The 14,371-nt window shown below is 50.0% G+C and overlaps 1 protein-coding gene across 5 annotated transcripts in view; it reads left to right on the forward strand.

The window, feature by feature from the left end:
• COL27A1 (collagen type XXVII alpha 1 chain) overlaps positions 1–14,371 on the forward strand; it is a 90,420-nt gene that overhangs the window by 26,824 nt on the left and 49,225 nt on the right. For all 5 annotated transcript variants that reach the window (XM_058038103.1, XM_058038100.1, XM_058038102.1 and 2 more), the window contains exons 2-6: positions 5,619–5,766; positions 6,349–6,507; positions 6,966–7,161; positions 7,783–7,920; positions 10,081–10,122. In XM_058038103.1, coding sequence (XP_057894086.1) covers positions 5,738–5,766; positions 6,349–6,507; positions 6,966–7,161; positions 7,783–7,920; positions 10,081–10,122 — 564 coding nt within the window. In that variant the 5' untranslated portion in view covers positions 5,619–5,737. The remainder of the gene's footprint in view (positions 1–5,618; positions 5,767–6,348; positions 6,508–6,965; positions 7,162–7,782; positions 7,921–10,080; positions 10,123–14,371) is intronic.

Genomic DNA, 14,371 nt, shown 5'->3' on the forward strand with positions numbered 1-14,371 from the left:
CCCTGCAGAACAGCTGGTTCTTGTGGGCCATCCCCCCCTGCCCTTCCCTTCTTCAGAGGGGTCTCCTTGCTCAGCTTCCAGGATATCAATTTGCTCCCTGTGCCAACCCCTCCCCTGGCCCCACAAGGGCAGCACACAACCTCCCAGACCTCTCCCCTCAGTTAATGGGATGAGATTTTTATGCTGACTCACATTGGGATTTGCCCTGAGCAGGATGAAGCTGAAGGCTGAGAGCTGCCCCTTGCCCCTTGGGGAAGATGAAACAGGAAAGCCCTATAAATATGTTTGGCTGGCAAAAGATTTTGAGAATATAGAAACTATAAGCGAGATTGAAATGAAAGCAAGCTTTGAGATCCCTCAGTTACTGAACAACTGGAAAACAATGGTGTGGCCAGCTGAAGGTGATCCCCTTTTGATGGAACAACACCCTCTGCTTGCAGACAGGCCCAAGGCTCAGAGCAGACCCTACAGCTTGGCAGAAGGGGCCCAAAGAGGAGTTTGTAGGGTTTAAAATGTAACACAGTGTGGTGATGTAATGATTCTTAAAGGCTGTGTGTAAATGCTGTAGGATTTGTATCTTGTACTAGATTGGTTAGTGAGAATCAGAATATTCAACACAGAAGAAGATTTATTGTATTAGAACGGGAACTGCACTCTCTTACCCTCTTATTCTCTCATCCTCTCTCTGTCTCTCACCCTCTGTACCACTCTCTTTACTTCTCTCTCAGGCTGCTCTGAGCTGTGTTTGGCAGCTCCCAGCAGGGCCCTGCACCCAGGCCCTTTGCAATGAACCCCAAGTTCCAAGACCAGAAGAAGATTTATTGTATTGTAACAGGAACCTTGTGCTCTGATCCTCTCTTTTACTCTCTCATCCTCTTTAACACGCTCTTGCCTTCACTCTCTTTACCTCTCTCTCCCTCTTTGGGGCCTGCTCTGAGCTGTGGCTGGCAGCTCCCAGCAGGACCCTGCACCCAGGCCCTTTGCAATAAACCCCAAATTCCACAACCTGGCTCCAGAGATCTCTTGTCTCCATCCCCACAGTCCTACCCCTGATGCTCCCACTTTCCTGTGCCCACCCTGTGCTTTCAGCAGCTCTGAAACTCTCCCCTGCTCCCACAGCTCCCTTCCTTTCCTGCCACTTGCCCTACTTTTCCCAGCTTATCCTTACCGGGGGTCATCCCTCCTTGCAGCAGCCCTTCCTCCTGCCCAGCCTTTGTCCCCAGAAGCCCCATCCCCTCCCCGCAGAGCCCCCCGTGCTGGGCAGGCACAAAGGAGGGGCAGCACAGCTGCAGCTGTGTGTAATGAGCTCCAGGAGAACCTGTGCTCCCTTTTCCTGCCCAGACAATGCGTGCAGCCGAGCTCTTTCTTCCCAGCAGGTTTCTCTCCCCTGGAATTCGCTGTCCTCTCCGTGGGTGGGTGCCTGCATTCACTCTTCCATAATGGCTCTGGTGTCCTCTGTGGGAAATGCCCTTGTTCCTTTTCTTCCTGCCTTGGCTCTGGCCCCTCTGGACTCGCAGCCACGGGGTCAGACCCAAATTATCCCTGCTCTCCGGAGCAGGAGGCTCAAATCCTGTTGCATAACCAGCCCTGGGAGCTGTGAGTGCTGCGGCTCAAAGCTCACCTCAGGTGCCTTCTGGAGTGCCCTTGGAAAGGGATGCTTGGATGGGGAGGGAAATGGGAGCAGCAGGGAGTGGATGTGGCACTGGCAGTTATTGGATTGGCAGGGAAAGCCGTGACAAAGGAAGGAATGATGAATCTGAATCCATGCTCTCAGAAGGCTAATTTATTACTTTATAATACCATATTGTATTAAATAATATAACTATATTATATTAAATAATATAACACTTTATAATACTATATTATATTAAATATAATATATTTATAATATGTTATAATACCATATTATATTAAAGAATACCATACTAAGGGATACTGCCAGGATACTTACAGAATGCTAAAAAGATAATAATGAAAACTCCTGCCTTTTTTAGAGTCTGACCAGGAGCACATTCCTACACAGCCTCCAACATCTCCCCATGGCCATGGGATGTCAGGGGAGGTGGAGCAGGGGGGCTGTGCTGGTTTGGATGCCTGGTGCTGGTGGCCCTGGTGTGAGGCCCAGCATGGAGCCCTGATTTTCCATCACCTAATGCAGGGAACCTTCCTGGTTCAATCTGGAGCTGTGATGTCCCAGCCTCTCTGATGCGGAGTTTGGAGTGATCCTAAGCAGAGTCCTGGCAGGACATTTCCATCAGGCACTCAGCAGTTAGAGGGAGGAGAGGTCCATTAGGTCATGGGCTCCATTCCCCAGCCAGGGCTGTCCCCTGGGCTTGTCCCCAGGCTTGGCCAGCTCTGTTATTTCAGGTTCCAGCCAGTGCCACATCCAGGGGAAATGACTCAGCCTGACAGACCCTGCTAAGAGCTCTCCAAGGCCCCAAATTTTGGCTGTTTAATACAATTTTCCCTCTTTTGGGGAGAAAGTAAAGCTCAGTGGAATTTCCACACATTTAGATGAGCCAAAGGAGAATATGGGTGGTCACTTTTCTGTGTCTGCAGCTGGGGGTATCCCTCAGGGAGCACCATGGGATGGGATGGGATGGGATGGGATGGGATGGGATGGGATGGGATGGGATGGGATGGGATGGGATGGGATGGGATGGGATGGGATGGGATGGGATGGGATGGTGGAGAGTCACTATTGGAACCCATCTGGTTCCTGAGAGCACCAATAGGCCTTAATGACCCCAACCAGCCTCACCTGAGACCCCTAGCTCATCCCAGCAGCCCCATTTAAGCTCAGCCCTGTGCCCTCAGCCCTGGCCTGAGTTCTGGTGAGGATCTTTGCCTCCTGGATGGGCAATGGACCGTCTCTGGATGGAATTTCTCTCCTTGTTCTTTTACTCTCTGTCCCGTCTCTGCCCTTGGATGGACTCCACACCTGACTGCAGCCTGGGTTCTACACCAGCTTCTGCCTGTGCTTCCCCTTCCCACTGACTGTGCTGCAGGAGGGATCTGCCCCTGATTCCTGATTGCCTGTGGAGCATCTCCCCAGGGGCTGGCACTGCCTGGGCTGCTCCCCCTTGGAATCTGTGCCTGTCCTGTGGTGCTCCAGCTCCCCACAGCAGCTCCTGGGAGCAGCTGCTTTATTCTTTAGCTCTGTCCAGCCTCTGTTCTGGGTGAGCCTGCACAAGGCATCAATTCCAGCTGCAGCAGGTGTGGGAATCCCATCCCTGGCAGTACCCAGTGAGCTCTCAGTGCCTGTGATCTCCAGGGCCCTGGTGATGGAATTGTACAGGTCCTGGCACATCCATTGATGCCAGCAGTGAGGGATTCACTCCCAGAAATGCTTGGGGCTGAGAGGGACAGACATTCCTGGTGTTTTCCCCTCTGTGAACTCTTTGCTCTGGGGTTAATTCCTGTGCTGTGCTGATAAACTCTGCTGGCTCTGCCTTTGGGGTTTTGGCTGGTCAGGGTTCCCAGGGGCTCAACCCTGCACCCTCTGGCTTGGTCCCAGTTTTTTGGTGTTCCTGCTGCCAAAAGCTGCTGCACCTTCATTTTGCAGAGCTTTAGAGGTTGCCTGGAATCCAGTGGATGCTGTGCCCATGTGGGGAGCTGGGGAAATCCCAGCTGAAATCCCAACTCCCCACAAACAGCCCCATCTCCTCCATTCCTTCCCCTTTCCCACCACAGGGCTCTTTCCCATGCAGAATCTTCCAAGGAGGTGGTGTCAGGAGTGACACACGAGTGTCTGAAGCAGATCAAAGCTGTTTTCTGCTTGATTGATTTGTATTTTGCCTCTCTGGCTGTGGATCTTTCCTGGCAGGTCGCAGCGTGCCCGGGGCTGTTTGTCTGCCCTCAAATCAATCTCACACCTCATCCTCAGCGGGAATTCCAGGGAGTGAAGGGGCTGGATGCTTCCCAAGCCATGGCAGATGCTCCTGCAGATGGTGCTGGCACAACTCCCACTGACAAATCATGGAGTGGGATTGTCCGGACCATCCCAGGAAAGGGAATGTGGGGTCTGGGGGGATCCTGCAGGGCTGGGCCAGGGCTGGTGATCTGAGCCTGCCCCTTGTCCCCAGGTGTTGGGAAGGATGAAAGTTTGACAAGAAAGTCTCACAGATATCTGTGCTTGCCAGAAAGATTTTTAAATGTTGAGTCTGATGAAGGAATAGAGATGGAAGCAAGTTTTGATATAGAAGAAAAGAATTGCTGAGCCAGTCTCACTGGATAACCAAGGAGGCAAAGGGTGTGTGAGTTAGAAGGGGTTTTTATGGCTTAGAGCAAAGGATAAACCCACCCCAAACAAGATGTTTTTACCAAGCAGAAAGATAGCACAGGCAAACAAGTCAGGAAAGTTACAAGTAGAAAAAAGGTCTCAGAATTTTCCACTGCCAGAAAACTGAAAAACAACTTCTAGCTTAAACTGTAATGTACTGACTTTTAGTGATTGGAGAGCAGTAACATGAATATGGTAATTACAGTAGTTATGATGGGCTATAGATAATAGTTAAGGTATAGATTGGTTCTGCTGTATGAAGATGCTGAGCAAAGAAAAGTCTATAATGCATTGTAACCAAACCCAAAGGGTCTCCAGGCTTGCCTGCAGCTGGAGCTGACAGCTGTGGGCACAGCTCTGTCACCCACCATCCTGGGCTGCTGTGACCTCTTGGATGGAATAAACTGCATTTTGGATACAATAAACTGCATTTTGGAGAGAACCTGGAGTCCCACATCCCGCATTCAGGCTCTTACACCCACTCCTTGCTGGTGGCAGGGTTGTTGCCACACTGGAGGGATCTGCTTTGAGATGTCTAAGGTCTGCAAGTCTTTTTGCTAATAGAGAGGAAGAAGAAACCTTGAGGATTTAAAACACGTTTTTCCTCAGGTATTCCTGTAGCTCAAAGACTCTTCAGTTAAAGGTGAACTTGGGAAGAGAGTCTGCTCACCAGGAGAGTGAAAAGCTTCTCATGGTGATGCCAAACAGGCCAGGGCAGGGGCTCTCCCCTGTTCAAACCATCTCAAAAGTTCACAGCACATTCTGGGAGTGGATCCTTTCTTTCCTGGGTTTCCCACTGGAATTCCTGACGCTGTGACAGGGCTGAACCCCACTTTGGGCAGAGAGGGGTGTCCCCACCCTCTGGTCAGGACATGCTGAGGGACACAGAGACTTCCTCCCATTCCTTGGTCCAATTCTTTATTTACAGCATCAACAGGAGAGTTTAGGAAAGGATGAGTAGGATTCCTGTACCCAGCTGCTCCAGGACTTGTGGTTTGGGGCATTTGTGTCCTTTACATCCCTCAGCATCACAACTTTGTGGTTGTGAAGCTGGGGAAGGAATGGCCCTTCCTACCTTTGGGACAGTGGCCTCCAAACTCACATTGTGATTCAAAAATCTCACCTGGCTGTTTGTGAAGTTGTCTGAATGGTTTTTGTGGTCTGAGTCTGCTGAATTTGTGCACTGAATTTTAATTTTCCCAAAGTGACACTCATCTTCCTGCAGGTTTTTTCTGTTGTCCAATTTGTCCGGTTTTCTCTTGCTGGAGAATAAACAGTGCCCTGTAGTGGAGGCTTCTGAGCCTACTGAGCATCTCTCTCTTTTCTCCCAATGCAGATGAGGTGAACCTGCTGGACAAAATCACTCTGCACGCCCGGGACCTCAGCAATGTTTCCTTTGGCTACGACCACAGCAAGTGCAGGATCCTGGAGATCGGGCAGTATGCAACCCTCAACATGCCCACCAGGGAGGCCTTTGGGGACAGGTAACCTCCCTCCAGGGGGTGGGAAAGGGGTGCTGGGGCTCAAAAATCATCTGAGGCTTGGCTCCTGGTTTGAGGAGTTCCTTGGAGAGCCCATTCCATGGTGACATGGAGATAACTCAGCCATTCTCTGCTCTGAGCTCAGAGTTTCCTTCATTTCTTACATTTTGGAGCAGTTTGTCCTGTCCCCAGAAGTGCCCCAGGCCAGGTTGGATGGGGTTTGGAGCAGCCTGGGCAGTGGAAACTGTTCCTGACATGGCAGGGACAGGATGAGATGAGCTTGAAGGTTTCCTCCAACCCAAATCATTCTGGGGTTCTTTGATCGTTCTTGGCTGGGTGCAGGAAGGACACCTTGGCATGGCCCCATCACCCCGTGCTGAGGTTGTGTTAGCAGTGCTAATTTAGGCCTGGCTGCTTCTCTTTGAACCTCTCAACTGGAACAATTGTTGGCTCTTTTCTCCCTTTATTTTTCCTTCTCACTCATTTATCTGTGCCGTGACTCGGATTTTTTTATCCTGAGGGCTCAATTGATAGTGACACAGCAGCAGCAGCTGCACAATGGCACGTGTCCCCTCTTCCCACCAGGTTTGCAGACGAACTGAGCGTGCTGCTGAAGCTCAGGTACTCCCTGAAGGAGGACACCAGCCTGGTGACCATCCTCAGCCACCGCAGCCGCGTGCTCTTCCAGATCAGGGTTAACCCCTACGCCCTGGTCTTTGTCACCACGAGGAGAAGACACTATGAGTAAGTCCCAGCCCAGGGGCTGTTTTCCTTCCTTCCCTTCCTTCCCTTCCTCCCTTCCAAGGCCCAGGGTCAGGCTTTCCCTCTCTGGTGGGCTTTGGGCAGTGCTGAGCTCACCTCAGCTGAAGGAAGGTGATGTCCCTCAGATCTGGCACAGGTTGTCACTGCCAAGCTCCACTCTGCCAGAACGATGCAGCTCTGGGAAACAAAGCAAAGAACAAAAAGGTTCAGATCCCTGGGGATCAATCAAAACCGAAACCCCACTCATTTCTCAGATGCCTCAAGTGGTTGTAGACATCCCCAAATCCATGGGAAACAAGTGATGTAAGAATTCTGGGATTGTTGCTTGTGTCTGCACTGAGGATGGACACCTGAGGGACCCTGGGAGCTGCTGAGGGGTGAAGCTTGCTCCTGGATAAGGTGTGGGAAGTTTCCTGTTGTGTCTCCTCCCTTTCCCTCAGGTTCCCAGTGTCCTTCCTGGGCGATGGGCGTTGGCACCAGGTGGCTCTCAGCATCTCCCTGGAGAGGCTGGAGCTGCACGTGGACTGTCGGCTGGTGGACAGAGTCAGCTGGTCCAACCACTTTGGGATGGGAGTGAACACTGAGGGGCTGATCATCATTGGAGGCCTCATCGAGTCCTTCGAGATCCCCTTTAAGGTGAGAGCTGGGCAGGGTCTGCTCTACCTGTGTGAATGAGGCTTCAAGTTCCCCCAATGGAATCCATTTCCATCACCTTCTCCTCCCAAAGCAACATTTATTTCCATGCTTGGGCAGGATGAACTTAGGAAAGGCTTGGAATTGTGTAGGGGGCTTGGGTTTGGGTCAGGGCAGCAGTCAGGTCACCTCTGGGCTGGATTTCCACTCATCCTCTGGTGCAGGCCATGACCTGATCATGTGGAGAAATCCCTGTGCGGTCTGCATGGAAAGATCTGGTTGGGGAAGTGTGTCCAATAGCTTCAGACTTCCAAAGGGCAGGGATGGATGGGATAATGGGAAGGAATTGTTTCCTGGGAGGGTGGGCAGGCCCTGGCACAGGGTGCCCAGAGCAGCTGTGGCTGCCCCTGGATCCCTGGCAGTGCCCAAGGCCAGGCTGAAGCAGTTTGGACATTTTGCATGCAACTCCTGAAGCTGCAGAGGGAACATTCATTGCCAAACCATCCCCTAAAGAAATCCCTGGCTATGAGAAGCTGGAGATGACCTCCCCTCCAGGCCCTTCCAGACCTTTCCCTCTCCTCTGGAAGAAGCAGGTGCACAAACTCTGCTTTCTGTCTCTTCCAGGGTGCTCTCCAGCAGCTCACCTTTGTGATGGGGGACCCCGCAGCAGCTGCTGAGCAGTGCCACAGCTACAACTCAACCTGCCCAGGCTCCCTCAACCTCCACAGGATCCCATGGGAGCTCCCAGCAGCCTGGCCACAGGTGTGCCTGGGGACAGCTGACACATTTAGGGACTGCTGGGCCAAGCTTTTCCTCAGTGTCACACCATCCCAAGGAAAGGCCCAACCCAGGGCGTTGTCTGGAACTGCTGGGATCTCCAGTTTGGGATGGGGTGGTTCTTTTCCATCCCTTCAAGTCACAGATGGGCTTGGTGCCAAGGAGAGTGAGTTAAAGGGAGAGTTTGGGATGCAGGGAAAGCCTGGGGGTGGCTGTGACTGGATGTGCTCCTGTGGGTGGCTTTGAGTAATGCTGCAGCTGGAGCTGTGCTGCTGAGAGGAGGTAAAGCTGTCCCTGGGCATTGGACACCACTCTGGAATCCCTGCCCACTCCCAGCAGCATTGCACCCTTTGGTACATCATCCTTCCTGAAGCTGTCCCTCTGTCCTGCCAGCATTGCTGGAAAATGGAAATTTGGGGGACTTTGCTTTCGTTGTGGAGTTCAACAAATTTCCAACAACCGTATCTGTGTCAAAAATCCCAGATCACATCATAAATCCCCCAAAACATCAAGCACCCAGGCTTTCCTCAGGAGCTGGAGCTGGCCCAGGGAAATTCCTCACATCTTAGGCCAGCTACCTTCATAGGAAATGCTTCATAGGAGCCTGGAAAAAGCTGGAGAGAGGCGAGTGCTGGATGTCAGTGCCTGGCACGAGCCTGCCCGTGGTGTGTAACCCATGTCTGTGGGCTGGGGAGGAGCTGGGAACAGCAGCAGGGACAGGGCAGTGTCACTGTAGGACACAAAAGACCACAAGCGCACAGTGCTGTTCTTAAGGTGAAGGAAAAGGGAAGTTTATTTTCTGACTCTAACATTTATAGTTTTCCAAGGGTGAAAGCGGATTGGAGGGTGACAGTGCCACCTCTCCAATGACACTGGACAAACCAACAGTCTGTCAACTTTCTCCTCTTCCATAAAGGCATGCAAAACAATGAGTTATTTACAGAAAGTGTGCGAGAAAGTTCACTACAAGGATGTCAACATCAGAAGGCTTAGAAAATCTTAAAAAACCAGAGTGACAGGGCAGTGCCAAGGGAGGGAACATGGGGCACTGCCCTGCCTGGCTGCTGCCCAGGGATTCCTTTGGGATGCTGGAGCCAGCACGTCCAGGCAGGGAACAGGGAGTGGTGGCACTGGGACAGCCCTGCATGGGCTGTGTTGGGTTGTGTTGGTGATTTCAAGAGGAGGGTTTGTGTGCAAGCCCTGCTGATGAGGGACTGAGGAGCAGGCTGAGTATGACACAGAGATGGTCACCTCCTGCTCTGGGGGACAGAGGAGTGGCCAGGGTAACCCCGAGGGGCCATTGCAGCACCTGGTCACCCCAAAATGAAACCTCTGTTGTCCCAAGCTCTGGAGCTCTTCCATGAATGGCTCTGGGGTGTCACCCATCAAGCAGAAAATTTCACTTTAGGCGTCAGTAAATTGTCTGCAGGTGGGACCCCCCAGTTCCCATCCCTTGCTGGCCTTTGTTGTGTTTTCTGGGACTCCTGTTGTTGGAAGGAATGATGAATTTGACTCCACGTTCTCAGAAGGCTAATTTATTATTTTATGAGATTATATTAAATAATACTATACTAAACTATACTAAAGAATACAGAAAGGATACTTACTGAATGCTAAAAAGATAATAATGAAAACTCCTGACTCTTTCCAGAATCCTGACACAGCTTGGCCCTGATTGGCCAAAGAGTGAAAACAACTCCCAGCAGAATGCAATGGAACAATCACCTGTGGGTGAACAATCTCCAAACACATTCCAAAACAGCAAAACACAAGAAAAGCAAATCAAATAATTATTGTTTTCATTTTTCTCTAAAGCTTCTCAGCTTCCCAGGGAAAAAAATCCTGGGCAAAAAGATTTTTCAAAAATTATAACAGTAACAGGCCCTCCTCAGGACTGAGGAGCTTCCAAATCAACAGAAACTGCAAAAGACCCACCCAAACTCTCAAGTGGTTTGATCAGAAGCCATTCCCTGCTGTTGCTGTGGAGGATTGGCTCCCGCTGAGCATTCCCTGGATGCTTCCTGGGCCAGCAGAGGCAGTTCCTCAGTCCTGGAGCCAGCAATAAACAACAATAAACACGTGCTGAGGGCAGTGCTGGTCCTTGGGCAGTGATGTTTTCCCTCTTCTCTCTCTCCAACTCTCCAGGTGCCAAAGGAAACCAATGAAATCCAGGATTCATCCACTCAGGTATGGCTCCTGCACTGTCCTTCCTGTGTCCCTATGCTGTCACCCCCAGGCTGGCTCTAATAGGCAACAAGGCAAACCCAAAATACCCAGGCAATGCCACTAATGATGATTTTGTGGCTGTTATTCTGGAGAATTTCTGCTCTGTCTCAGTTGGGAAGGGCTGCAGCTCCCTGTGGGAGGGGTGGTTGTGCTTTGGGGGCCCTCCTTGGCATGGTTCCTGGGATCTGGGGCTGGGAGAGGGATGGTTCTCCCCCTTTCCCACTGGAGCTCCTGGTGCTGAGCTCCTTGCTGGAGCTGCTGTCCCCCAGCTGGAGCCTGGAGCGTGTCCCCAGCTCTTGTGCATGTGCTGGGGACATGAGGGAGTGCTCTGGCTGAGGCTGGCCTTATGTTCCTGCTTTGTTTGGGGTTTTTAGCCAAGCTTTGTTGTTCAAGTCCACGCAAACACATCCTGAGGGCGTCACAGACATCTTTTATGAAAAATCCTTTCCTTAGGATTTTTCGTCCTGAGAAGCTGGGAGGCCTCAGGAACAAAATGTAAACATTGATTATCTGCTGCTGTGGAATGCAACAGGTGCAATTATGATTGGTCTCATGTGGTTGTTTGTAATTAATGGCCAATCACAGTCAGCTGGCTTGGGCAGAGAGTCTGAGCCACAAGCCTTGGTTATCATTCTTTCTTTCTCTATTCTTAGCCAGCCTTCTGATGAAATCCCTTCTTCTATTCTTTTAGTGTAGTTTTAATGTAATATATATGATAAAATAATAAATCAGCCTTCAGAAACATGGAGTCAGATCCTCGTCTCTTCCCTCATCCTCAGACTCCTGTGAACACGGTCACACTGAGGGGGAATCCCAAATGCAGATTGAGATTTGTGTGTGTGTGAACAGTTGGAGTTCTTCATTCACCTCACCCTCCTCTTGCCTGTTTAGTCTTTGGGGACAGTCTCTCTTCTCTCAGCTGGTTTCCACTGCCTGGCTACACCTGGATAATTCCAAACTGGAACTGTCCAAGTGGCCTTTGGCAGCTGGATCCATTCCTCTGCTCTGGCCTCAGCAGCTCAGGAGGATGTGCTGTGGGTTTGTACTGAACTGAGGTGGCAAAATCACCTTTCCTGGGCACTTCTGGAAGGTCATCTCCACTTACGGAAGGGCTCTGCCATCCTGCTGGACCCTCTCTGGGGTGTAATTCCCACCTGTGGGTTCTTCCAGAGCCTGGCAAGACATTGCCATAACAAGGAAAGGGGTGAAATTCATAGGTCCATAGGGGGAAATGAACAATATTCTGGATTTGGGCCAAGTTTATTTTTCAAGCACTTAATAAGGAGCAGAGATGCCTTGGAATCTTTGGCGTTGAGATTTATTAGGAATAAAAAAGGAGTTTGGAAGTAATGAGGAGCAGCCCAGCTCTGCTGCAGGCACAGGCCACAGCTCTGCTTTCTAGTTCCTTTGTTCATTTAGAAGTAAATTGGTACATTGGTGGATTCCTTAATTGTTAATTAGAGCTAAATAATTATGGAGGCTCAGGGTGATGGCAGAGGAAGATGTAATGGGGGGAGGCAATAGATGAGCTTGTCCCTGGCAGTGATACCTGAATTGCAGCCCACTCCTTCTGGCAGATTTTTTTGTGGAATAAGTTTCCATTTCTGAGCAGTCTTTGGGACGTGTGTTGAGCCACTTCTGCTGCATTTTATTTTCTCTTAGACTGCCTGTCCTAAACGTGAGCAGGAGGGTTCCTGAACTGAATGGCTTTTCCAAGGCAGTTTCACCTGGGATCCTAAAGCCATTCACCAAACAGTCAAAGCTTAAATCCCACAGAGACAAAACTTCACAGGTTTAACTTTCTGGGCAGTCCAGACTAGTTGGGAAATACCTTCTTGATTTAAAAATGCTCTGAAAGCTCTGTGGAAATGCTTGGTTGGGTCGTGGCACTTCTGTTCTCTCGTGCTTGGGTTTGCCAGTGAACACAACTGGTGTGGGAATCACTCCTTCAGGCTCACTCAGTCCTAAAATTCCATCCTGCCTGTCCAGTCAGAGCAGCCTGGAGCCTGTGGAAGTCAGGACTTGCACATACTCCTTATTTATTATTTTAGTGTATTCCCTTCCTGATGCTGGGCTTTAAAACCCATCCCAAAAGGCCTAGGCTTGGCCTATCCTCAGTAACAAAGACAAGCCCTCATGGGGGAACTGTCCCTCCTCCACCTTCAGTTTCCCTGGATTCTGGGGCTGCTGCTTCCTTGGATGAGCTGGGATAACACCAAATATCCCTGTGGGGATGTGACTGGCAGCTGGAGCCCAGCTCTGTCTCCCTGCTCTCAGGCCTTATCTTGAGGTGTTGTTCCTGATAGCTCTGATATCTCAGCCCCTGCAGAGCTCAGATATTGATGCAGGGTTCCCCCAGCCAGGGAATAATGCGCTCTGACTCCATGATTCAGAATGCTGAACAATTGCTTTATTAAGCTATTCTGTATTACACTAATGCTATATTAAATGACATCCTAAAAAGATACTATACTGAAAAATACTAAAGAAAAAGAAAAGAAGAAAACATTAAAAGAAATCCCATGACTGTCTGAGGACACAGCTTTGACTCAACTGGCCAATCAATTCAAACAACCCTCACTGGTTTCCAATTAACAAATCACTTTGGGTAAACAATCTCCATAACACATTCCACGTGTGCCAAACAACAGGAGCAGCAAACAGAGATAAGAATTGTTTTCTCTTCTTCTCTGATGTTCTCACTGCCTTCCCCAGGAAAGGTCCTTGGGAAGTTGTGCCTGTTGCTCTCTCAGAATCCAGTTTCTCCAATAGGATGAGTTCTGTGGGTAATTGATTGTCCCACAAACCCACTGTGGGATAAATGCAATGACAGGAACCCATTCAGCTGAACCCTAGAGGTTTTTAATCCCAAACCCCAGTGCTCTTCCACCCAACCCAAGCCCTCTGCACAATTCCAAACCTTTGCTGAGTTTATCCGGCTCAATCATGAAAATAAACGTTGCTTTGGGAAGAGAGGTGCTGTGAGGAGCCTCGGGTGGGAATTACTGATGAGGGCAGTAATTTGTGAGCTGGGGGCAGCTTTTGTGCCCTTGCTGGCTTTTAGAACTTGTCACATGCCAGAAGTGTGGCAGCGAGGCTTTGGTTGATCATCAGATTTCCAGAAGATTCCCCGGGTGTTGTTCTTGCCACCAGTGTCTGGTGTCCTACTGCAGCTCCTTGGCCCTGTCCCATCACTGAGGGCACAGCAGAGGGGCTGTGCTGAGCTCCAGGAGGGGCTTATCCCCTCCAGAGCCCTGCTGTGGCTGCTGCAGCTCCTCAGGTACAGCCAGCACCTGACCTGGGATCCCTTCCACCACAGCCCATGGCTTTTCCTGGCACCTTTTTCTCCTTTAGATCAGTCCAACATTGATTTTTGATTTTTTTTCCTATATTCCAGCCCCTTCTTGATGATATAAAGTGCTGGAAAAAAATAGTTTAAAATTGTCTGTTTCTGATCTTGAGCTTGAGTGAATCACATTGTACCTTTGGCTGTTGGATGGAAAAGGTTTCTATTAACAAAACAATCTGTTTCCTGGGAGAAGACCCTGAGCTTTGAACTCTGTTTTACCCAGCCTGACCCAGCTAAAAATTAGGGCAGACTGTTATGTTGGTTTTCTGGGCTGCTGAAAACAGGGATGCTCCAAGCTGGGCTTTAACCCCTTTGCCACTGAGGAGGTTTTGGAGCGTGGCTCCAGCTGGAAAGCCCTCCAGATGTGCAGCAGCATTGATATCTTTGTCAATAAAACATTGTTATCTTTGTCAATAAAACACTCCTAGGCTCCTCAGGCAAGATACCAAGTTAGAATCCCTTTCCAAAACCATGGCATTAATTGCATATCTGTGGTTGCTTTATTAATGAGCCCCATATCAGTTGTTCTGTTATTTTGCTTGGGCTCAGCTTGAGGGAAGAGGTCTGTAATTACTCAAAGCTTCCCATTTGCCTTTTTTATGCCTTTCTTTTTTTAAATTCCATATTGGCACAACAAAAAGCCTTTTCCCAGCCAGTCCCCTGGAGCTTCCCCAGCTCTCTGAGCCAAACTGAGAATTCAGTGCTCATCCTGGGGAGAGCCTGGGGTTTTCATGCTTTTGGGGTGGAATTCTGGGGCTGGGATTGAGAAACCTCTGGAACGGGAAGTATTTCCTTGTCATTTGCTTATGTCATCTGGATTTTGTAAATGTGGACACAACTGGGGTTCCCCAGCTCTTCCCA

Source organism: Melospiza georgiana, chromosome 20 (assembly GCF_028018845.1).
Source record: "Melospiza georgiana isolate bMelGeo1 chromosome 20, bMelGeo1.pri, whole genome shotgun sequence".
NCBI classification, from domain to species: Eukaryota; Metazoa; Chordata; class Aves; order Passeriformes; family Passerellidae; genus Melospiza; species Melospiza georgiana.